The following is a 24,943-nucleotide window of genomic DNA, read 5'->3' on the forward strand; positions in this document are numbered from 1 at the left end:
TGTGGCCTGCCTGTTCTTGTTTGTACACATTCTCTGGAAATTGTCCATTAATGATAAATATAGAGCTTCAGAATTTTAACATGTGCAGCTAATTCCTTTTTTTTAAATTTTATTTTAAGCAGTCCAGGAAGTGCTTTATAAATATCTTACTAAATTTCTATTTCTGAAGAGCTAGAGCGATAGCACAGCGGTAGGGCATTTGCCTTGCACGCAGCCAACATGGCCGACCCGAGTTCGATTTCTCCGCCCCTCTCGGAGAGCCCAGCAAGCTACCGAGAGTATTCGATATGCCAAACACAGTAACAGCAAAGTCTCCAATGGAGACGTTACTGGGCCCGCTCGAGCAAATCGATGATCAACGGGAGGGCCTTTACTTACTTTACTTAAATTTCTACAGTTCTGTTACCAAAAACACCTGGTGGGGTAGGGGCCAGTGCCTTAGAAGGTAGGGTGCTTGCCTTGCTGTCCAGGTTCAGTCCCTTCAATCCAGGCATCACATACGGTCCTCTGAGCCTGCCAGGAATAAGGCCTGACCACTGCTGGGTGTGGCACAAAAACAAATAGCAACACAGAACAAAACTGATGAGATAGAAATTGATGGGACAGGAAGTTATTCTTTGGTGTCTCTTCTCTACTTTCACTTCCTTGGTGAGATTATTCATTTTCATAGTTTTAGGTAACATTTTTCACTGAACCTCATATAATAATGATGCACTGTTATTTTTGTATACCACCAAAAAGTAGCCAAACAACTTACTTGCTTATTTTTACTCAAATTTATTTCTTTTAAAAAGTTGTTTTCCTGTTTTTTTTTTTTTCAACTGATGTAACCTTGGTTTACACATCGATTTTTGTCTCAAGAGTACAGTTTCCCACCTCTTCAAATCTTTGCTACCAAACCAGGTCTGTCACCAGAGAATCATTATTTTTCCACCATAGTCCTTTGGACCCCCTTTCTAGTCTCCTTTTTAACCAGAATGTTTATTTTGTGCTAAATAGTCTTTTAAACTTAGACTTTATATCTGTTACTAATTTGTTCTGCATACATAACTTTATTTTAGTGCAGCTTCTTTGAATTGTTGATTCATACTGGGTTTATGGTTCTCACCCAGTGATGCTCAGGACTCGCTTTGCACTCAGGCATCACTGCTGTCAAGACTCGGGACCATGTGGTGCCCGGGACAGAACCTCAGTCAGCCATATGCAAGGCTCCCTACCCACTGTACTGTCTCTCCAGTCCCTCCCGAAAGTCATTTTGATTTCATATATAACACATACCTCAACTATACTTGGAACAATGTGAGTAGTCTTGAGCAGGCTGTTCCTGGAAGATGCTAGCAACTATGTCATGTTCTCCAACGTGGACAACAGCAGATTTAAGATGTCGCATTCAGATTTTAATAACTGCTATGTTTTTATTTTTTAGGTGTTCCTAAAATGAGTGAAGGCATGTTTTTCCTCAGTCTCCACTATCATTTTTAGTACATAGTAACTGAACAGCTTTCTTCTGCACTGATTGCAGAATTGGCTTCTTGGGTTGTTTAAAATAAAATTTCAGTTCATACATGTTCTGCCACTGTTTGTGACCTCCAGTGTTCCTTCACCAGCCAGTACTGCTAACTCCTCCTTTATTAGGTATTTGCAATCTTAAATATCTTTCCCTTCCTCCCCCCTTCTTTCCTCCCTTCCTTTTCCCTTTCTTCCTCTCCTTCCCTCCCTTTCTCCCTCTTTTCTCTCCTCCTTCCTTTCTCTCCTCCTCCCTCCTTTCTCTCTCTTTCCCTCTCTCTCCCTACGTTCCCCCCCCTCAGTTTTGGGTCACACCTGGCAATGCTCAGGGGTCACTCCTGGCTCTGCACTCAAGAATTATCCTGGTGATACTCAGGGAACTAGGTGGGATGCCAGGGACAGAACTGGGTTGGACATATGCAAAGCAAACTCCCTACCCACTGTACTGTCAGTCCAGCTCATACATCTTATCTCTGCTGACATTAGTCTGATAAAGATAACATTATTTTCAGTAATTTCCAGTTTTGTTTTTTTAGCATGAACTCTTGTCCCCACTACAGTCTATTTTGTTTGTTTTTGATCCATACCTGGCAGTTCTTGGGGTTTTTCCCTGACTCTGAGCTCAGAGATTACTTCTGGAGGGCTCAGGGGACCATATGGGGTGCCATATGAGTCAGGTGCATGTTAGGCAAGCACCTTACCTGCTGGACTATCACTCTAGCCCCAAAATTCATTTTTAATATTAGTGGCCATTTAAAAATTTTGAGGGGGTGAGCAGAATTACAGTGGATGAGATATGTGTTTTACATGCAACTAGTCCAGGTTTGATCCTGGCACCTCCTCATGGTTCCCCAGCCTTGCTGAGAGTGATCCCTGAGTGCAGAGCCAGGAGGAAGTCTCATGCACAGCTGGATATTCACCACCTCCAAGAATAATTTTTTTTTTTTAGTGTCTAGAGATACTGCTGAGTAGTAGAGTACATGTCTCACTGTGGATTGGATCCACAATACCTTAAAAACTTGAAAAATGAAATCTAAGTGGTAATGTTACTTGTAAGAAGTATCAAATAATATTCACATAACACCCAGATAACCCAGCACCACCTTGTTGCCATAGCACTACCAACAGCAAACCCTAGGCACAGAGCTGGGGAAACCAAGTCCTCAGGGTGGGCCCAGAAAACACCAGACAGGGATGGAGCAAAACCCAACTGTTGTAGGTAGGAGCTGCTGGTGTGCTCTGACAGTATAGCAGAGATCACAAATAGGCAGGTGAGTTGTGCAGCAGGGCATGAAGTGCCTGTTTGTGTTTTAAGCTTCTGCTTAGGTCATGTTTGCTAATACCCCATTGCCTAAAAGTCAGTAGGGGAAACCTAGGGCCAGAGTGGAAAGGGACTACAAAGTTATCGGTCAGGAGGGTTATTTATTAGAGTCAGGGATGCAGTCAGCCCCAAACACCAGCTTTAGTCCTACTTCAGAATTTGTATCTCTTCGGAACTTGTTTCCTCTTACACATGCTCTCATCACTCTGGGCTCCCTTGAGTCTCTGTTCAAATAGCATCAGTTTCATCACTCTACAAAATCAATAACCTCCTACCTACCTCCAAGCTCTATTCTTCTCTCTAACTTTTTATCACCATCTGACATAGATTCTGTTTGATTAATTCTTGCCTTCTCTCAGCTGGACTGTGCTACAGTCAGGGATTTTGTTCAGTTACACTGTCTTCACTGATGGAACACCATAGACACTCATTAAATATTTGTTTAATGAGTGAATGAATCTTCATTGATCCTCTTTAAATTCTGATCATCTCACTGTTCTCCCCTAGCTTATGATATGAAGTATATAACTGCTCCTGGGTAAACTGCTGATAGTGTCTATTTTCTCCTCATGTATCATGCAATACATGAGTAATTTTGCTCATACAAGATGTCTGGCCTCTCCCACTCCATCTCTCTGTTGGTTCATCTGTCAAATAAGGATGGTTGTCCCAACCTCATTGAGTTGGTAGAGGAGTTGAATGTGTTTAATATATGCAAAGTAAGTCAACACTGATTAGTACAAGGTACTACTAGTATAAGATTAGTACAAGAGTTATAAGATTAGAATTAGTACGGAGTTCTCACACACAAGTCTGGAGTGATAGTATGCAATTGATTTGGGTTCAATCCCCGTACTCCATATCGTCCCCTGAGCCCAGCCAGGAGTGATCCCTGACTGGAGTGCCAAGAATAAACCCTGAGCACTGCTGGTTGTGTCCCCTCCTCATGTCAACCCCCCAAAAAACCTCAACTTACTGCAAACTTTTCCTATCAGCTACTTGATTTTAGAGTACTTGGCACAGGCAAATGGAATTGGAAGCTGGGAGATTTTATTTTAAGGCACTAATTGAGAAGTCTTAGAAAAAGTTTAGTGCATTTTCTCTGGAAAGGAAAAGCACATAAAAGGATTGACATAAACAGGTTTTTTTTTTTCATTGTATATAACCTTGTGTCCTTAAAGCGTTGATGTACCTTGAAGTGCTCTTTGTAAAATATTATTTAATAGTATTTTTTATTTCCATTTCATTGAAAACTACGTGGTGTACATTTTTAACACTCCGTCTTGAATCTTCTAAGTACCTTTCTAAGCTCTAAGAAACAATCTGTTATTTAACTGAGTGCCTTAGGACATTAGCACTTAATTCTTTCATGGAACCCCAATTGAGAAAATATATCTAAACTATGACAGCACCTGCTTTTCTCCTTATCTGTACCCTATTCATTCCCTGGCCTTAGTTGAACCTTTCTGAATGTTTTCATCAGTTTTCTCAGATCTTGCCTAGAATATATAAAGTTTTTAATATTTTCGTATAGCCACTATCTGTGAACTACCTTCTGTGGACTAAGTACTTAGGTACTAGGATTAGAAAATGATCATTGTCACTCAGGCCCATCTTCCCTGCACGTAGAGTCGTCAGGTGTTGTTACACCTCATTTATTTACTTGGAATGGTGCTATCTGACAAATAATTGATTTTTGAATTATAGGATATGGTGCTCTGGAATGATACGTGGGAGTTTTGTTTTTTGGCCACATCCAGTAGTGCTAGGGCTTTTACCTGGCTCTGCACTCTTGGGTCACTACTGCTGGTACTCGGGGTGTTGGGGATTGAACCAGAGTTGGCTATGTGCATGACGAGAACCGTAACCTCTCTGGTCCTGATGTCCCAGAATTTTGAAGAACCAGGAATAACTTGAGAGATGACTGGGAGTTGTACCAAAAGACAGGAGACATGATCTGTTGTTCCGGTATAGGTATTGCCATGGGAAGTTCTGAGCTGTGCCGCATTCTCTTTCACTTGATGTGTGTCTGTGCTCATTCAGTGGGATTCCTACCCCCAACACTGTCCTTTCGGTTCAGTTACATGTATGTTACAGTTTGGCATTTTTGAATAGCGGTGGTAAGCTGCTGTCAGATTTTTAAAGGTTAAGTGAATGTAGTATAGATGACTTTATGGGCAGTTCGAAATAGTTCATTGTTAGTAATATCCACCCCTCCAACCCCCCACCCTCCGTCCCTGAGATTTTGAGTTTACTTGCTCTTATTTAGCCAGGAAAAAAATATTTCCTTTTCTAAATTTTTTTAGATAAATTAGATTATTTTAGATTTATTTTCAGGTTGGGATTAGTGTCCAAAGTTGAAATATTTTCTGCTTATTGACTTATGAAGCCCATTACATTCATTAAATACAGTATCATTTTGGGGCGTGGAGATGGCTTTAAAGAGCTTAAGCACAAGCTTTGCATGCAAGAATCCTGGGTTCGGTCCTGGCACTGCATGATCCCCCTGCTGCCTCCCCCAAAATAGAATAATAAAATTTTTGCCCTCTTCTTAATTGTGGAAGTGTGATCAGCAAAGTCTTATATCTCAACCTTGTCCTCAGAAAGTCTAAGCACTGCCTAGATCCTGATCAGCTTCAGTCTTTCAAGTGAAACTTTCTTCATAACCACTGACTTTGGGACCAAGATAGTGACAGAAAGGAATGATGATAAAAATAAAATCCTTGATTCTCCAGACCCTCTCCCCTTCCATTAGATGGTCACGGTCACGGTCCTCCCGTTTTTCATCGATTTGCTCGAGCGGGCCCAGTAACGTCTCCATCATGAGACTTGTTGTTACTGTGTTTGGCATATCGAAGACATCACGGGACCCAGCGTTATCAGCTGCCACCGTTGCTCCCTGCACTTTGGGAGGTGTCCTGCTTGAGAGACGTGGTCACCTTGGGAAGGTTTCAGCCATGTCTGGAAATGCTCCGCTGCTACACCCTCTTGAGCAAGACTGCGTTTCCTCATTTGCCCTGGAACCCTCTGAGCTTCCACTCTCTTCCGATGTCACTGAGAAATCACAGGCAGCCATCCGGCACCGCTTATCCCATCCTTGGCACTGGTCTCTTCTTTTTTTTTTTTTTTTTAATTTTTATTAGTGAAACACCATGAGGTACAGTTGTAGACTTACAAATTTTTGTGCTTGGGTTTCAGTTATACAATGATGGAGTGCCCATCCCTCCCTCCACCCCCACTAATCCCAGTATCCCTCCCACCCCCCCTCACCCCCATCGCACCCCACCTCTGTGGGAGGGCACTTCTTTTTGTTCTCTCTCTCCTTTTGGGTGCTGTGGTTTGCAAAAGAGACATTGAGTGACAATCATGTTCGGTTTATAGTCTACTTTCAGCATGCTTCTCCCATCCTGGGCGGATCTTCCCAACACCCTTTATTTGGTGCTCCCTTCTCTATCTGAGCTGCCTTTACCCCTAGAGTGTGTGGCTGGCCTCCAAGCCATGGAGTGAACGTCCTGGTACTTACCTCGGCTATTCTTGGGTATTAGTCTCCTATTTTGTTACTTTAAGTTCCCCAGATGAATGCAACCTTTCTGTCTGTCCCTCTCTTTCGGACTCATTTCGCTTAGCATGATACTTTCCATGTCCTACGACTTGTATGTAAATTTCATGACTTCATCTTTTCTAACAGCTACATAGTACTCCATTGTGTAGATGTACCAAAGTTTCTTTAACCAGTCATCTGTTCTCGGGCACTCAGGTTTTTTCCAGATTCTAGCTATGTAAACAGTTGGTACTGGTCTTCGTGTTGTCTCTTGTTCAGGTCCCATCTCTTCTGACTTGCCAGAGCTGCTTTCCTGCAGCCAGTCTTCGTATCACTCATTTCTCTCCCTGGCTTTTCCTTCAGCCCACGACCACTCTCTGTTCTCCTGGTTCTCTAAAAACTAGTGAGAACGAGGCTTGCCCACACCACCCCCTTTTGAACTCTTAGCAGTGTGCTGGAGACAGCTAATACAGTGGCAGTAGGCTGGAGTGACCGACTGCCTGCGGGCCCGTGTCACTGAGCTGTCTGTCCTATTGGTGTCCTAGTGTTTGATTCTCCGCCCTTCCCCTCACTGAGTAAACAACATTGCTTTCCAACTTGTTGCTTTCACCAACAATCATCCTGGGTTCAGTGTGTGTCATTTGCATGCATGTTTCTGTATTTTTGCCATAAGCCATATTGATTACATGTTTTGAAACTGTGTGTTCTGAAATTTTTCTTTCCTTTCCTTTTACTTTCACTCTGTATTGTTTTTGCAATGTGTTGAATGTATTTAACTCAGTTCTTAATTTTGGCCTAAAAGAATCTTCCACTATAGAGATATGTAGATCAGAATTTGCTGTTTTTTTCAGGGACAATTTGGGTCATTTTCAGTATTATGCTATTATAGATATTAAAAACCTTCTTGCAGTGAATCTGTAGCTAATAAGACAGTGCCCATCTTCAATTTACTATTTTATCTTTATTTTTTTCAATTTTATAGGTATAAAGAGATTTCTCATTTATATATTTGATTTCCTTTAATTTGGGGGGTTTGGAGTCACACCCAGCAGTACGCAGGGGACCATCATTGCCAGGGATTGAACTCAGGCCTCTTCAGAGATAGCATCCTTTGAGTTATCTTGCTGGCCCTGTTTCTCATTTTAATTTGTATTTCTTTGATTATTAATGGAGTGATTAAATTTATTGAATACTTTAAATTCTCCAGTGAGAAGTAAATCCTGCTTTTAAATCCTTTACCCTATTTTTCTGTTGAATTATTTGGCCTTTTCCAAAAGCACAGCCAGTTACCTCACAATTACTTATTATATGGTCTATTCTGTCTCACTAAATCATGTCAACACAAAATGTTAGCTGTGTCTATAAATACCTGTGCCTCTGTTTCTGAGCCTGTTTTCTCTGTCTATCCTTGTCCCCTTGTTACTGATTTGTTTTGCTGCCTGGTGATATCGGCCTTTTAATGCTCCTATTTCCAGTAAGCTAAAAGGCTATCCTTTTAGAGAATTTCCATAACAATTTCAACTCCAAATGTTCTAGTGGGAGGCAGCAGGAGGGGTCTGGGTGGGGGCTGGGGAGGGAGGAATCTCTTGGGATTTGTGAATTTTATTGCAATGCTCTGAGCTGGTTTGGAGAAAGCTGAGTACATTCTTGCATTGAGTCTTCCCATGAAAGATCACGTGTATGACTCTTTGTCAGATGAGTGAGGGGGGTACTCAGTGGTCACCTATACACACGTCTGTGACAGGAATGCTAGAGGGGGTTAGTGGGAAAGAGGAGGAAGTGCTGTTGTCTCCATTTAGGTGTGTTAGTTGCTGTGCGTGTGAAGAGCCGTGAGGTAACAGTTTCAGCTCTGAATTGAGGTGGCGGGTTAGAACAGGGACGCCTCCTGAGCTCTGTGGGTGTCAGCAGCCTTTTCTTCACCCAGTGAACTCAGACCTGAGTCAGCCTTTGCATAGGCTGGGGAGAGCTGGTGGAGCGCCGCGGCCATCAGAGTTGGTTCCTTCTTGGTCTATGTACTTGCGTATTGTTTGGGTGTCCCCCACAAAGGTCTTCCATGTATTTTGTCAGGTTGATTTCTAGATCCCTAGATGATGTTGCTAATACAAAGAGCATTGTGTGTGTGTGTTGGGAGAGGGGGCGGCAAGGGGCACTCAGTGACGCTCAGGGCTTACTGCTGGCCCTACACTCAGGGTTCATTCCTGGTGGGTTCTGGGGACCCTGTGGGATGGATACCAGGATTAAACATGGGTCAGCCACATGCAAGGAAGCGCCCTACGTGCTGTGCTGTTTCTCTGGTTCCCACATCATCTTTTTAAAATTAGCTCTAATAAGTCAGTAGGAACACTGCAATTCTGTGTCTTTGATGTATGTCACAGTCATGTTAAAATTCTTGGCATTAGTCTTTTGTTTTGGTTTTGTTTTTGGACCACACCCCGCGGTCCTGGGGGGAACAGACAGTGCCAAGGATCAACGCTAGACCTCCTATTGGCAAAGCGTCCGATGGGGCCTGGTTGGCATCTCTTCAGCCCAATTTTAGTTTTTATACTTGATAGTTATTATCTCTCATGGTTTATAGCTTCTCTTGGGGTGTTTTGGGTTTCTTTAGTAATTTCTACGAATAGGTTTCATAATACATTTCTACAAATAGGTTTTTCTCTCTGCCTTTTTATTTCTTGTCTTTATATCTTGTCTCCATTTCATTAACTTGTGATAAACAGGCACCCTGACTTATCCCTGACTTCTCACTGATACTTTGCTGCAGGTTTCCTGTAGGTATGCTTTGATTGGTGGTGGGGCAGAGGGAGCATTTGAGCAATGTTCAAGGTGCCCAGAGGCCCTCCCAGCAGTAGTTGGCCCACCAGATCAGACAGTTCAGTATTCTGTTGTGGCCGTGTGCTGTTGCCAGGGTTCAGGAATAGTGAGGGGCCTACAGGGCTCCACCCGGCAGTGCCAGGCCCTGTGCTGTGAGGTTTCTGAGCTCTCCCCACCTTAAAGATAAACTTCAAAAAGATTCATTACTGAGCCAGAAGGATAGCACAATGGTAAGGTTCTTGCCTTGCCTGTAACTGACCTCCATTTGACCCCCACCATAGCATGTACACCCCCCGCCCCAAGCATTGCTAGGAGGTATCCGTAAGCAACACACACACACACACACACACACACACACACACACACACACACACACACACGACATACATGTCTTAATAGGAGTGCCCAGTTTCTCAAATGAATGTTATTTTGGATTTTTTCTTCAAATTAATTGAAGCATAGTAAAGGAATATGGTCTACCCGATAGTAATTTATTGTATTTATAAAACTTGTGGCCTAGAATATGACTGCTACATAGAGGTGAAAAAAAGAATAAGAATATTTTATTAATTCCAGTAGAGGCCGAGAAATCTAGAAAAAGCAGGGGACTGAAGAGCTAGCTCAGCAGGCTGGACACGTGTATCATGGAGACCTGGACCAGCCTCTTGCCCCAGGTGATCAGCACAACATAGAAAGCAGTGTTCACCAGGAATAACCCCTAAATCGCTGAGCATTGCTGGGAGTTGTCACCCCCAACCCCCCCCCAAAAAAGGCATAAAAAGTGTAGTGGGTTGAGAGAGAGTACGGTGGCTAAAGTGCTAGCCTTGGACATGGCCAACCTGGATTTTAACCCCAGCACTACAGTGAAGGAAGGAGGAAGGAAAGGGAAAATGTAAATATGAAGCTCCCTATCAGAGGGTAGAAATAAATCAGCTACAAAAATGTAAACTACATTCTTACTTAAAGCCAAATAAATTTTAAATAAAACAAGTGAACACAAACCCCAAAATTTAAACTTCATTTAGGTGACAGTGGATGAAAATAAAAGAATGAGACACGTTTGTACCAATCAGTGGCAAAACTGTGAAGATGGGTTAATAATAGATGAGTTAAACTTTACAAGGAGGAGGAGGACAACTACTTTTTAAAGGAAAGAGTAATTATGGGGGGTAGGAGATAGTCGAGTGTGTAAGGAGCTTGCCTTGCACATGGCTGATCCAGGTTTGATCCCTAGCACATTATAGGGCCTCCTACCCAGCCAGGAGTAAGCCCTGAGCACAACCTGGTGTGGCTCAAAATTCCACCCCCCCAAAAAAAAAATAGAAGAGGAGTTATTTAAAGTTTAGTTAAAAACTCAAACCCGAAGAATAGTTGAAGCCAGAATGCAGTAAGCAAATACCTACATTGCCTGTCACTGTCACTTTCCTCCTGTTGTTCATCGATTTTCTCGAGCGGGCCCAGTAACGTCTCCATTGTGAGACTTGTTGTTACTGTGTTTGGCATATCGAATACGACACGGGTAGCTTGCCAGGTTTTGCCGTGCACCTACATTGCCTAGATTCAACCATTAGCATTTTATTTGATTTCTATCTCCTAAGGGGAAAGGAACAAAACCACTTCACCTCACCAAAATAGCAGTGTTTCAAGGACGACCGACTAGTTCTTAATCTTTTATGTAAAGCATGTTTAAGTGTATCATAAGAATTTTTTTGTTTTTCAACTTTGGATTTTGGTTTTGGTTTGGGGGGCACACCTGGTGGTGCTCAGGATTTATTCCTGGCTTTCTGCTCAGGGATTACTCCCTGAGTGATACAATACTCAGGGAACCACAGGAGGTGTCAGGGATCAAATCAAAGTCAACTGGCTTCGTGCAAGGTGAGCACGTGTAGTTGCTGTGCTGTATATCTCCAAACCCTCTAAGAGTGTTTATCACAGTTCTTTATCCCTCTGATTGCTTTTTGTATGTGCATTGATTTAGTTCTATTTTCCTTTGGAGGAAAATAGAACTAAAGAGGAAATCCTCTTTTGTATTACTTTCCTGTTACTACCATAACAAATTGCCACGATCTTGGTGATTTTCATCACCATACATTTATTCTTTTTACCTAGGCCACTTTTGACTAAGAAAACTGTAGAAAGTAATGCCCACAGGTGAATGTCAGGGGGTGACATGGGTCAGTTTTCCAGTGACCCGTGTGAATGCACCCCTCAGGGTCTCCGCTCACACTTGCTGGAATCAGTGAAGACAGATTTTAGTCCATTGGTGACTTTTTCCATAATTCTTTTTAAACTTTAGTGTTTTTACAGAACTTTTTACGACCCTTAGGGTATTCTTGAGCTAGGTGAGCCCAAAGATCAGAGTTGGGGGTCACTCAGCCGAGCAGTGAGGGCCTGACATCACTTGGTCCGTTTTGATTGCTGGCTTCCAGTTTTCAGCACTAGTGACTTACGGACCAACCCCTTCTCTTCTCAACGCATGCTTAGATAGATCTTTGTTTTAAAAGTACTCAGCTGAAAAGTTTGTCGATACTGAAGACCCCCTTGTAACATGGAAGATTGTTGGGAACAATTAAATTAGACCTTGCCAAATCAATAAATCAGCTTCATCAGCCTGGATGTTACAGAACTTTTTCATTTCACATTTGTGGGTTTCTTTATGCGCTTTTTGCTGGCTTTTTGTCTTAGATCTGATCCTGCTGATTCCATACATTGATCCTTTTGATGGTTCTGAAGGTCACGGTCTGTAATAGATTTCATGAGACCCACGCTGAGATCCCCAAGTCCATTTCCTCCTAGACTGCACTGCTTGATTTAGTTTTTCTCTGGTAGGTCTTCCTTCATACTGTATTATCTTTTTTAGCAAAATTTCCAATTTGTGATTATAGAGTTCTCAGGTAGATGGATAATCTCCCAGATCCAAGATAATTAATTACATGTGCAAAGCTCTTTTTGTCATGCAAGGCTACATTTATTTATTCTGGGTTTTTATGATGTAGATCTCTTCTTTGCTATCACTTCGGCTAGGGCGTTTGCTTTGCATGTGGCTGACAGGGCTGACCCGAGTTCGATTCCTCTGCCCCTCTCCGAGAGCACAGCAAGCTACTGAGAGTTTCTCGCCCACATGGCAAAGCCTGGCAAGCTCCCCATGACGTATTTGATATGCCAAACACAGTAACAAGTCTCACAATGTTACTGGGCCTGCTCGAGCAAATCGATGAACAACAGGAGGTCAGTGACAGTGACAGATCCCTTCGGCATCATTATTCAGTCTACCCTGCCTTTCATTTATATTTTTTTAGTTTCAGGTTGGTTTTTTTTTTTTCTAGCTTGTTGGCTATTTTAATTTGCACCTTAATATCATTTCCTATATTTGTTTTAATTCATTATTATTTCAGAGTAGGCCATCAGTCTAATTTGCACTTTTCTCTTTGGTTTGTTTCACTTGAACCTGTTTAGTGGTGGGTTTAAGTGTGTGTGTTTGGAGTGGTGGCTTTGTATGGTGTGTGTAGCCACAGGTCAAACTGACAGCCTCTCATCACTCTCCTGTTACGCTGTGTCCTAGGTCCTGTGAATTTGGTTGTAACAATCATGACCAGGAATGATTTTGCTGCTTGAGTATTTTTGATGCTTTAGAACTGTTTTTGGAAAATGTATGATTATCTTTCATTCAAAAATCTCTCCCATTCTCTATTTGCCCTCTGGGCTTTCTATCTTCATGTCTTTTGTGCTTTTAAATTACTTATTTCTTTTGGCTGATTTCTTTTTCTGAATCTTCCCTAGTTTTCTGTTCTCTCCCCAGCTGTAAATCTCTTTAATCCAGCTGAGATTTATTTGAACGACTATGATTTGGAATTCAGGTTTTTATCATTCCTTTTGTATATGTGTTGGGGTAAGCATGGAGATCTGGGCAGGAGAGATAACACAGCAGGTAAGGCACTTGCTTTGCATATGGCTGACCTGGTTCTGGTCCCCCATATCTCTGGCTCCCTGAGCCCACCAGGAGTGATCCCCTACACAGTCAGAAGTAAGCCCGGAGAATTATCGGGTATGGGTCTTCCCCACTGACACCCCCCCCAAAAAAAATAGAGATCTTTTAGTTATATTCAGTAAAGATTTCCTCTCATATTTTGTTCTTTAATTAGCTTTTGTTTCTCTATCAAGATAATTATATATGTTCCTATTATACAGGAATTATTCCACGTTTTTTCCCTACTGAATTTCTGGTACACTGACCTTCTTTCAGTACCATGATTCTTTGAACAATTTTGAAATTTGCTTTTTGACAACAACTGTTTTGTCTAAACAACTCTTTTCTTTTTTGTTTTTTTTGTTTTGTCCTCTTTTAGACTAATTCTGTGACTTTCCACTATGGCCTATTAACATTAAGAATTGTCACTAGATTCCTAATGATTTAGAGTTTGATGTTTACTCTCACAGGATTATTTTGTAGGTATTATATGTTTGTATCTGTCAAATTTGGAAATACAGATTTTTTGGATTGTTTTAATAAGTGACTTTGGAAGACTTAAAAAATACATGATTACCTATTAATCATGGTTATTGTGTTTTTGTTTTTATTTGGGGGAACCTCCCTTTTTTATTTGTGATGGAAAGTCTCCCAAATTTTAGTTGTTCTTAGCCAGCTGAGTGGGCGGGTCAATGAAAGGACCTGAGAATGCGGGGTGCTGCTTGGTCCCTGTGGTGCAGGCAGCTTAGGACACAATCTGTGGTGCTCTGGGATCTGACCCAGTTGGGTACATGCAAGAGTTTTGCATTAACCCCCGCATGCTCTCTCCATCCTTACTATATTTTTCTTTTTTTTCAAATTTTATTTATTTTTAATGAATCACCTTGAGATACAGTTCCAGACTTAAAAACTTTCATGATTATGTTTTAGTCATACAATGATCAAGTACCCATCTCTCCACCAGTGCCCATTCTCCACCACCAATGTTCCGAGTATCCCTCCCACCACCCTTCCCCCTCCCCCCTCCCCCCTCTCATCCTGGCCTCTGTGGCAGGCGCATTCCCTTTTACTCTCTCTCCTTTTGGGTGTTATGGTTTGCAATATTATAGTAAGTGGCCATCATGTTTGGTCTGTAGTCTACTTTCAGCAAGCATCCCCCATCCCGAGCAAGCCCTCCAAGCATCCTTTACTTAGTGGTCCCTTCTCCATCCCAACTGCCTTTTTCCCCAGCATGTGAGACCGGCTTCCAAGCTGTGGAGCAGTCCTCCTGGCCCTTACTTTCTCTATTATCCTTGGGTTTTAGTTTCCCATTCTGTTACTTTATATTCCACAGATGAGTGCAGTCATTCTATATCTGTCCTACTGTATTTTTCAAAGATTTGATTGAAGTGAGTCCTAGAACAATCTGGATGTTAAATCTCTCTCTTTTTTTTTTTGTGGTACCAGGGTTGGAATCTAGCACCTCACATACACAAGGCATGTGCTTGGTCACTGAGCCTCGTCTCCGGCTTTGGACCTCACACCATTTTGGGGGGAGGAAGGGCGCCATTGACAATAGTATTTTGTGCCTTCACTTCCCTCCTTTTTCTTCCATAACACTTTGTGTTTGTTTATTTGGGTTTTGGACTATGCCAGCTATGCTCAGGTCTTAGTATCGCTCTGTGCTCAGAAATCATTCCTGGCATGTTCGGGGGCCATTGCTGTGCTAGGGATTGGACTCAGGGAGCTCATGCGCCAGGCAGTTGCCAAACCCACTGAACTACAACTTCTTCTTAAAATTCAGTCTTCAAGGGCTGGAGAATTAGTGCAGAGGGTAAGGAGCCTGACTCGTCCTTGGCTCTGGCAGCTATGACTCTGGTTTGAATCCCCAGCACCACAGATGTGTCCCTGAGCACCACTAAGGGTCACTCGGCACAAAGCCAGGAGTAAGCTGTGACATGCAGCCGCCAGGGGTGGTCCAAAAATTTTTTAAATTATAATAATTTGTTTTATTTTGTTTTAACAAATTATACAGGTGGTGTTTAGGGCTTATTCCCGGCTTTGTATTCGGGTATCACTCCTGACAGGGCTTGAGGGCCCTATGGGGTGCCAGGGATTGAAGCTGTTAGAGGCTATGTGTGAGGCAAGTACCCTACTCACTTTGCTAACTCTCCAGCCCCCAGCAGATTTTGGTTTCCATTTTATTTCTTCCATGTCCTTTTTAGGATTATTGTAAGAGATCTTGTTTTCCAAGAAGGCATTTTAAGGTCAAAACTATATATCATCTATTGGATTTATAACATCTCTTTCAACTTTTTACCATATCTCTATTTTATAAATATCATCATGTTTTTTTCTCTTACTCCGTAGAATCAAAATGAATTCTCTCTCCCAGTCTTACTCTTAATATCAACTAGTGCTAAGAGTGATTTTTTTTTCATTCTTTGGATATATGTTTACTTTTGTTTGGGATGATAAGGAGTCTGACTTCCAGACATTCCTGGCCTGACCCTGCCCTGCTTAACCAATCTTAACCTTTTCTACTACACAGCAGGAAAATTTCCTTGTAATCAGTTTAGTCTTCTCAATTACCCATGATCATGCTTCATCTCTAATCCCTCCTTTTTCTCTCTCCCTTCTCTTGAGGGTTGGGTGTTTATCTAAAAAAAAAAAAAAGTTTTAAGGGGAGGATTGTGGAGATAGAGTCCTTAATTACCTGATTATGACCTGATTAAGTTTTCATGTCTAACCTTGTTCTAATTGTAACTTAAACCTTATCTCTAGCTGTTTTCTGTGTGCACGCACAGGACTGAACTTTAGAAATATACCAGATAAGAAACAAGACTGGAGCAGCCCCTATCATTGGTGTGGTATGATCAGTAAGCTAGTTGAATTATTCTTTTTTTTTTAAATGGGTTCTTGCATCCCCTTGGGTTAGAGCAATTGCACAGCAGGTAGGGCGTTTGCCTTGCACACGGCTGACCTGGCCGACCCGGGTTCGATTCCTCCACCCCTCTCGGAGAGCTCGGCAAGCTACTGAGTATCTCACCCACACAGCAAAGCCTGACAAGCTACCATGATGTATGCAATATGCTAAAACACAATAACAAGTCTCACAGTGGAGACGTTACTGGGCCCACTTGAGCAAATTGACGAATAACAGGGGAACAGTGCTACAGTGCAGATAAGAAAACAAGACAAAATCCTTGAGACTTTTTCTGGGAAGTGGGGAAGACACATCCCTTTAACAAAATAAACAAGTGAAAATTGTATAGTCAGGTAGTCAAAAACCATCTAGGAGAAACTAAAGTTAGGAATAGGCATTGTAACTTATGTGTGTTTGCTGAGATCAAAAGTGGTCCATGTTTTTTGTTTCGTTTCCCATGGGGGTCACACCTAGCAATGCTTTGGGGTTGCTCCTGGCTCTGCACTCAAGGAATTATTCTCTGTGAATAGTGCTCACTGCCTTTCTGGGCAAAGGTGCAAGTGCCTCTTTCAGATATAGAGGCAATGAGTTCCTGAATTGCTAATTTAAATTTTAATATACCAAATGATTTTCAAAAAAAAATTGCCAGTCATATTTTTATCCCTTCCCCTATAATCCCAGCTAAAACTGGGTATTATTAAAACTTCTAAACTTGAGACTAGAATGATAGTGCAGTGGGTAGGATGCTTGCCTTGCAAGCAGCTGACGTAAAGTTCATTCCCTGGTGCCCCACATGGTCCCCTGAGCCTGCCAGAATTAATTCCTGAATGCAGAGCAAGGAGCAAGCGCTGAGCACTGCCCGGTGTGGCTCAAAAAAAAAAAAAAAAAAAAAACCTACCGGTTTGAAGGGAAAAGATGATCTTGTTCTGGTGAGGAGTGACCCCTAGTGGTGCCCAGGGGACCATATGTGGTACTGGGATTTGAACAGGATCGACCCACACAAGGTTAAGTTCCTTACAGTCTGTATTACCTCTCCAGGCCTTTTCTTCTTTTTCTTATTTTTGGGAGGGGCAAAGTACTGTTATTTTTGAAATATATGTCTTTCCCAGAGAGATGAGCATTCTTGTTATTTTGGGGCCACACCTAGTGATGCTCAGGGGTAACTCCTGGCTCTGCACTCAGGAATTACTCCTCGTGGGCCCATAAGTGATCTGGGGATTGAACCTGGGTCAACGTTGTGTAAGGCAAGTGCCCTACCTGCTGCTATCTCTACAGCTTTCTTAATGCATTTTTATCACAGTTTAGGAGTATATACACACACACAGGGACACATATATACACGTGTGTGTGTGTGTGTGTATTTCAGCTGCTAGAGAGACTATATCATAGTGAAATTTGTAGAACTGGTTCTCCAACCACTCAAATAAATTAGACTCATTTGTCATCAAGTAAAAAATACCTGCCTTCTTTTCTTAAAATAAGCATGTTCATGTATGCCTGTATTATATCCCCTGGCGTTCTGAATTCTGTACTCTCTGAAGGGGTAAGACATAGAGCCTTGGGGCTGGAGCAGTAGCACAGCAGGTAGGCATTTGCCTTGCACGCGTCCAACCCAGGTTTGATTCCCAGCATTCCATATGGTCCTCTAAGCACCGCCAGGGGTAATTTCTGAGCACAGAGCCAGGAGTAATCCCTGTGCATCACCGGATGTGACCCAAAAAGCAAAAAAAAAAAAAATCATAGAGCCTTGCCAAGAATTTTTTTTAATGATAAAATTAAGTATTTTTTTCTCAAATTTTTTCTCATTTATTCATTAGAAAATTTGGAGTTGTGCATTGCAGCACAGTACTTAATAACTTAACTTCCCATTAGTCGTCGATTTGCTCAAGCGGGCGCAAGTAATGTCTCCATTTGTCCCTGTCGCGTGCTAGTGTAGCCCAATGGCATCTGTTCGCTCCGGGAACATGAAGGGCCTCAAACCGATCGTTCATGATCTTGACGAAGAAGTCTGACCATCTGGTAGGTGGGCGGCCACGTGGTCTTTTGACATCCCGTGGAATCCAGTCAGTAACAGCTCTAGTCCAGCGGTCGTATTTAAATCTCATTACGTGACCAGCCCATCTGATTTTCGACACCTTGGCAAATGAGACAGCGTCCCTGATTCTTGATCATCGACGGATGTCAGAACTCCGGATTCTTTCTCTCATTTGAGTGAAACGTGATATTCCAAGCATAGCTCTTTCTATTTTTCTTTGGGAGACCTGAATAGCGTTCTCATCTTGTTTGCGTAGGGCCCAGGTCTCTGAGGCATATGTTAATGCAGGAAGAGCAGTGGAATCAAAGAGATGTGCCCGGAGCCGGAGGTTCTTCATCCTCTTAGCTATTTCTTCGACGTTCTTGAAGGCGTTCCAAGCCGCTCTCTTCCTCCTGCGCAGCTCGGGTGCCAGGTCATTTGTCATGTTGACCTCTTGACCTAGGTACACATAGCTGTTGCATTCAGAGATGGTCGTTCCGTTGAGAGCGAATGGCGCGTCAGGAACAAGGCTGTTTCTCATAAACATTGTCTTCGTAAGATTCAGCTGTAGTCCTACCTTTCCACACTCACGGTCAAAGTCGGCCAGCATTTGTGCCGCTTGGCTGATGTTTGGTGTTATTAAAACAATGTCATCAGCAAAGCAGAGGTGGTGTAGTTGCCGATCATCTATCTTCACTCCCATTCCTTCCCATTCCAGTCGTCGCATGATGTTCTCGAGGGTGGCACCGAAGAGTTTTGGTGAAATGGTATCACCCTGCCGCACCCCTCTCTTGACATCAACGATCACTTCTTTGTAGAATGGTGAGATCCTGGTAGTGAATCCGCAATACAGCTCACGGAGGATCCTGATGTATTGGGCTTGAATGCCCTGATTGGCTAGGGCTTCAATGACCGCTTCCGTCTCAACAGCAGCACAGTACACCTCAGTAAGATTTGACATGCCACGGGAACTTTGACTTTTTTTTTTTCAATTTTTATTAGTGAAACACCATGAAGTACAGTTGTAGACTTACAAATTTTTGTGCTTGGGTTTAAGTTATACAATGATCGAGTACCCATCCCTCCACCAGTGCCCATTTTCCACCACCACTGATCTCAGTATCCCTCCCACCCTCCCATCCCCCTCATCCCACCCTGCCTCTGTGGCAGGGCATTCCCTTTTGTTTGCTGTGGTTTGCAAAGGAGGCATTGAGTGGCAGTCAAATTCGGTCTATAGTTTACTTTCAACATGCATCTCCCATCCTGGGAGGATCCTCCGAACACCCTTTACTTGGTGCTTCCTTCGCTATCTGAGCTGCCTTTTCCCCAAGCATGTGCAGCTGGCCTCCAAACCATGGAGTGAACCTCCTGGTACCTGTCTCAGCTATTCTTGGGTGTTAGCCTCCTATTTTGTTACTTTGTGTTCCCCAGATGAATACCATCTTTCTGTGTCTGTCCCTCTTTCTGACTCATTTCACTTAGCATGATACTTTCCATGTAGTACCACTTGTATGTAAATTTTGTGACTTCATCTTTTCTAACAGCTACATAGTACTCCATTGTGTAGATGTACCAGTTTCTTTAACCAGTCATCTCTTCTTGGGCACTCATGCAGATGTCATTTTGACTATACTTTTTTACCTCTCTGGGATATATTCCTAGGAGTGGTATTGCTGGGTCAAATGGGAGCTCAATTTCTAATTTTTTGAGAATCTTCCATACTGTTTTCCAAAAGGGCTGAACCAGTCAGCATTCCCACCAGCAGTGAAGGAGGGTCCCTTTCTCGCCATATCCACACCAACACCAGTTGCTTTTGTTCTTTTGGATGTGGGCCAGTCTCTGTGGTGTGAGATGATATCTCATTGTTGTTTTGATCTGCATCTCCCTGATGATTAATGATGTGGAGTATTTTCTCATTTGCTTTTTTGCCATTCGGATTTCTTCTGTGAGAAAGTTTCTGTTCATTTTGTCGCCCCATTTTTTGATGGGGTGACATTTTGTTTTTAAATAAATGGAAAGTTCCAAAGTAGTGATTTTAGAAGAGGAAGAGAAAGCTGGTTCTCAAACAGATCAGTTAGGAAGAGTACAAATCTAAACTTGATTCTCCTAAAATGGTCTTTGTCTCATAAATTCTGATTTCCATTGAGTTTTAAAGATCATTATAATGGTAGTGTCATTGCAGTATCAGAAAAGGAATGTAGCCATGCTAAGTACAGTCCTTTATGTGCACAGCTTTTTTAAAGGAATAAAACACAGGTGATGACATGGCGAGAATTCAGAGGCATGTTACATTGAATAAGCAGGTGTTATAGTATTTATATGTTTTATATATATATACACATATGAAATTTTTTTTATGAAGTAGTGAAAGGATATACCTCAAACTGTAAATAGCACTTTCTTCTTTTGGGGGTGGGGGGATCCTTTTTTGTCACATCCAGCTGTTTATTCAGGACTTACTCCTGACTCTCTTCTCAGGGATCACTCTTGGCGAGGTTTGGGTAATGAAATGGAGCTGAGGTCAGATGCATGCAAAGCAAGGACTCTACTTGCTGTACTATTGTTCTGGCCCCAGCACTTTTTTTGACAAGAGACAAGAATGTGGGGAAGGAGAGATTTTCGTTATTCTTCCTTAATCTTTATAATTTGAGTCCTTTATAGTTGAGAATATATTATATTTTTTAAAACATTTTAAGATGAGATGCTTAATTATTAGGAAAAATCACTATACTAAATGATCTCTATGGTTTCTGAGCTACGGCTTTCAAAGAACACAGGCAGTTACTGAAGATTTTAATGAGAATATTAAATTTTCATGTTCTAAATTATTTTTTATTTTAATTTTTATATTTTTTAGGTATGGAATATCAAGCAAATGATTAAGTTGACACAGGAACATATAGAGGCCCTATTGGACAAATTTGGTGGGGAACATAATCCACCATCGATCTATCTGGAGGTAAGCCTTTGAGTATCATTTGGTAGTAATTTTGAAAAGAAATAAATGAACTTAGATAAGCATTTGAACTGATAATATTTGTTGTCTCAGGGGGTAGAGAGAAAAACAGATATGAAAGAAGAATGACTTTGTCTTTATTTTCTTACTTATAAAATATATTATATAGTTTGGAAATTGTCAGAACTGTAGGGGAAGTCATAGATAAACTTCAAAAAATTAGCTAAAAATATTAGGAAGGAGAGAGAAAGCATTGTTTTTGTGGAAGTTGGCAAGCTAGTTGTATTCAGTAAGAGCGGAGACCTTTGTAAGTTGTCTTCCCCCCCCTCCCTCCCCTCCCCAAGACAAATTAAGGACATTACTCCCTTGGGGGGAAAAAATTTTTTTACATACTTAAATCACGTAATATTGCTGTTTAATAGTGCTTTGAGGCTTTTGAGGCTTTTGTACCCCACTTTATGCATACTTGTAAATCGATGGCATCAGCCTGTGTTTTTAACCCTGCAAGGTCGCAGTTGCTATTAAACCTCTAATAAGCTTTCATGGCTTCAGTTTTTCATAAGCCACTCAGGTCGCACTGCACATGGCTTTAGGGAATCCAGGCAGGCTTTCTGGCCCATGCGCCTCCCCAGCCCATAGTGCTCCCCAGCCAATAGTGCTCTCCAGCCCACACTGTTCCACGCTGCACTTGGCTGCTGCCTCTGTAGTCTGCTCAGCTAGAATCACTAGTTCTGCAGGGAGATAACCCCACATGACAGATGTATGGGATCAGGTTCCATAGATCACAGACTCCTGAACTATATTTCTAACTTACTAAGTTAATTGTCTTCTTAAAGGGCAAGTTAACCCTTTGGTGTTGTATGAGAAAGTGAATTTGTGTTTCTAAAATGCACTGCTTACCCTCTCTATGAGGCTTGTTCTGGGCATGCTGCCCGTTGCCCCTTAGTGTCAGCGATAGGACTAGAATTCACACCTCTGAACCCACTCGTCTATTTTCTAATGGCTCATGCTCTCTGCTTCTCTTGTATGTCAGAGGACGAACAAAGGAGGCAAATAGGCCTGATGAAAACTCTTGGAGAAAGTACAGTGGGGAGGGCGCTTGCTTGAACATGGCTCACCTGGGTTAGATCCCCAAAGTCTCATATGGTCACCAAAGTCCCGCCAGGAGTGATTTCTGATTGCAGAGCCAGGAGTAACCCCTGGGCATTGCCAAGTGTGCCCCGTACCCTCCTCCTTCTTAAAAAAAAAAAATCTAGTTCAGCCCTGGGTATCATATGGTTCCACAGCATCACCAGCAGTGACCCTGAGCTCAGAGCCAGGAGCAAAAAAGTCTTTGTTAGTCAGAATTAGACACAATAGCCAGCAGCTTTTCTGCCAGCCATGTCCATGGTTATGGAAGACTGCCTGTCCTACCTCACCTCAACCTCACTTAGATGTAATGCCATTGTGTTTTTCCACTGTCACTGAGATTCACTGCCATACCCCCGCTTACACCCCTCATGCATGCGCTCTCTCTCTCTCTCTCTCTCTCTCTCTCACACACACACACACACACACACTCATACACACTCTTCAGGCTTTTCATTGTTTGAGTTTTGTCTGACTATACAGAAAACCATACCATATAGGTCATACTATTCACTTTGTAGACTTTTATTCACCAATCTAACAATACACGCTCTCTCTATAGAAGGTATTGTAATGTGGGGTTAAGATGAGTCATGAAGTCCACACAAACCTTATATCTCAGTTCTTGTTGGGCCTTAATTTCTGCAGACAAGTAACCTAACCTTGCCCTACTGCTTTACCTCATTGTAAGATGAGAATGATGTCAAACATGTGGTAATTAAGGATGCTGATAACACACCGTTCATCAATCTTTTCTATCTATTTGCCTGTCTGATGTTTCAGATAAACGGAATCATACTCAATGTGATCTTTTGTGACTAGACATTTTCACATAACAGTGTTTTCTTATGCTAAAGCATCTATCAGTTCTTCATTCTTGTGTGTGTATGTGAAATGATGTTCTATCATACGAATGTATCATTTTGGTTTCTTATGTATCATTTGATGGACATTTGGATTAAGTACATTTTCTTTAAAACTACTATGAACAGTTAAATGCAAATATTTATGTAGACTTTTTTTCAGTCCTCTCAGTTATAGGTCTACTTTATTTTGTGTTGTAACTAATTTTTTTTACACTTTTTTTGGTTTTTTGATTTTTTGGGGGGCAGGGGTTCACACCCAGCGATGCACAGGGGTTACTCCTGGCTCATGCACTCAGGAATTACTCCTGGCGGTGCTCAGGGGACCTTAGGGATGCTGGAAATCTAACCGGGTAGGCCACATGCAAGGGAAACACCCTACCCACTGTGCTATTGTTCCAGCGCTGTGTTGTAACTATTTTAACTCTTTGAAGAACTACCCAACTGTTTTCCAATTCGTTCATCATTTAGAATACCATTCTGCTTTCAAGGTTCTTTTAGAATTAGTGACTTTAGTAAAACACCTTTTAAAATAGAATTATTTTTTTCCCCAGATATATTATATGTGCTTTCTAGTAATATTTTTTAGGACTATCTGCTAAATTACTATAGGTACAAATTCATTTGTCACAGCACACAAGATTGTTTCCTCTAAGTCCTCTTCTTATGTGTACATATATAAAAGGTAAAGGCCCTCCCGTTGATCGTCGATTTGCTCGAGCAGGCCCAGTAATGTCTCCATTGGAGACTTTTGTTGTTACTGTGTCTGGCATATCGAATACTCTCGGTAGCTTGCCGGGCTCTCCGAGAGGGGCGGAGGAATCGAACTCGGGTCGGCCATGTTGGCCGCTTGTAAGGCGAACATCCTACCGCTGTACATATATATTCAAATAGAATTCTGTCTCTAAGCAATATTTGATGGGGAAAGAGGCACATGTACCCATAATGATGTATAGGGTATTTGTATTTCCTTTTCTCAGTATATCTTATACCAAAAGATTGATCATTTTACAGGTCAAAAGTTTGTAGTACTTCAGCTACTTTGTAACTTATAATTTGTTAGCTATATTATAATGAGATTATAGTCAAAGATTTGAATTTCATGTTTCCTTTCATTACTGTCAGAAGAAAGTTGAGATTCATTGTAAGTTTTCTTTGTTTCATAGGCCTACGAAGAATACACCAGCAAGCTAGATGCCCTCCAACAAAGAGAACAACAGTTGTTGGAATCCCTGGGGAATGGAACTGATTTTTCTGTTTCTAGTTCAGCATCAACAGATACTGTTACATCTTCTTCCTCCTCTAGCCTTTCAGTGCTACCTTCATCTCTTTCAGTTTTTCAAAATCCCACAGATGTGTCCCGGAGCAACCCCAAGTCACCACAGAAACCTATTGTTAGAGTCTTCCTGCCCAACAAACAGAGGACAGTGGTGAGTCAGTTCTTTATGTCTTCATTGCCGCTGTCTTTTCAGAAAGACCAGAAGTTGAATTTGGAATACCATATCATTTCATACTCGGTGGCAATGCACGCACATATGGGAAAGACATTTATATGATGCCAACATCAGTGTTGTTTTTTTTTGTTTTGTTTTGCTTTTTGTTTTTGTGGGGTTTTTTTTTTTTTTTTTTTTTGGTCACACTCGGCGATGCACGGGGGTTACTCCTGGCTCTGCACTCAGGAATTATCCCTGGCAGTGCTCAGGGTACCATATGGGATGCTGGGGATCGAACCCGGGTTGGCCACGTGCAAGGCAAACGCCCTACCCGCTGTGCTATTGCTCCAGCCCCAACATCAGTGTTTCTTAAGTGAAACAAATTTTATTACCTTTAATATCAAATTTGACATTTTATTTACAAACCTGAACCACACTCAAATGTAATAGTAAAGTCAGAATTTCAAGATTTGTGCTTTATTTGTTGTGTAACATCTT

General features: G+C 41.9%; 1 protein-coding gene across 2 annotated transcripts in view; it reads left to right on the plus strand.

Moving 5' to 3' along the window:
* BRAF (B-Raf proto-oncogene, serine/threonine kinase) overlaps positions 1–24,943 on the plus strand; it is a 169,574-nt gene that overhangs the window by 61,913 nt on the left and 82,718 nt on the right. For both annotated transcript variants that reach the window (XM_056124014.1, XM_056124015.1), the window contains exons 2-3: positions 20,923–21,024; positions 24,179–24,442. In XM_056124014.1, coding sequence (XP_055979989.1) covers positions 20,941–21,024; positions 24,179–24,442 — 348 coding nt within the window. In that variant the 5' untranslated portion in view covers positions 20,923–20,940. The remainder of the gene's footprint in view (positions 1–20,922; positions 21,025–24,178; positions 24,443–24,943) is intronic.

The sequence above is a fragment of the Sorex fumeus genome, unplaced genomic scaffold (genome assembly GCF_029834395.1).
Source record: "Sorex fumeus unplaced genomic scaffold, SorFum_2.1 ptg000048l, whole genome shotgun sequence".
In the NCBI taxonomy this organism is placed as follows: Eukaryota; Metazoa; Chordata; class Mammalia; order Eulipotyphla; family Soricidae; genus Sorex; species Sorex fumeus.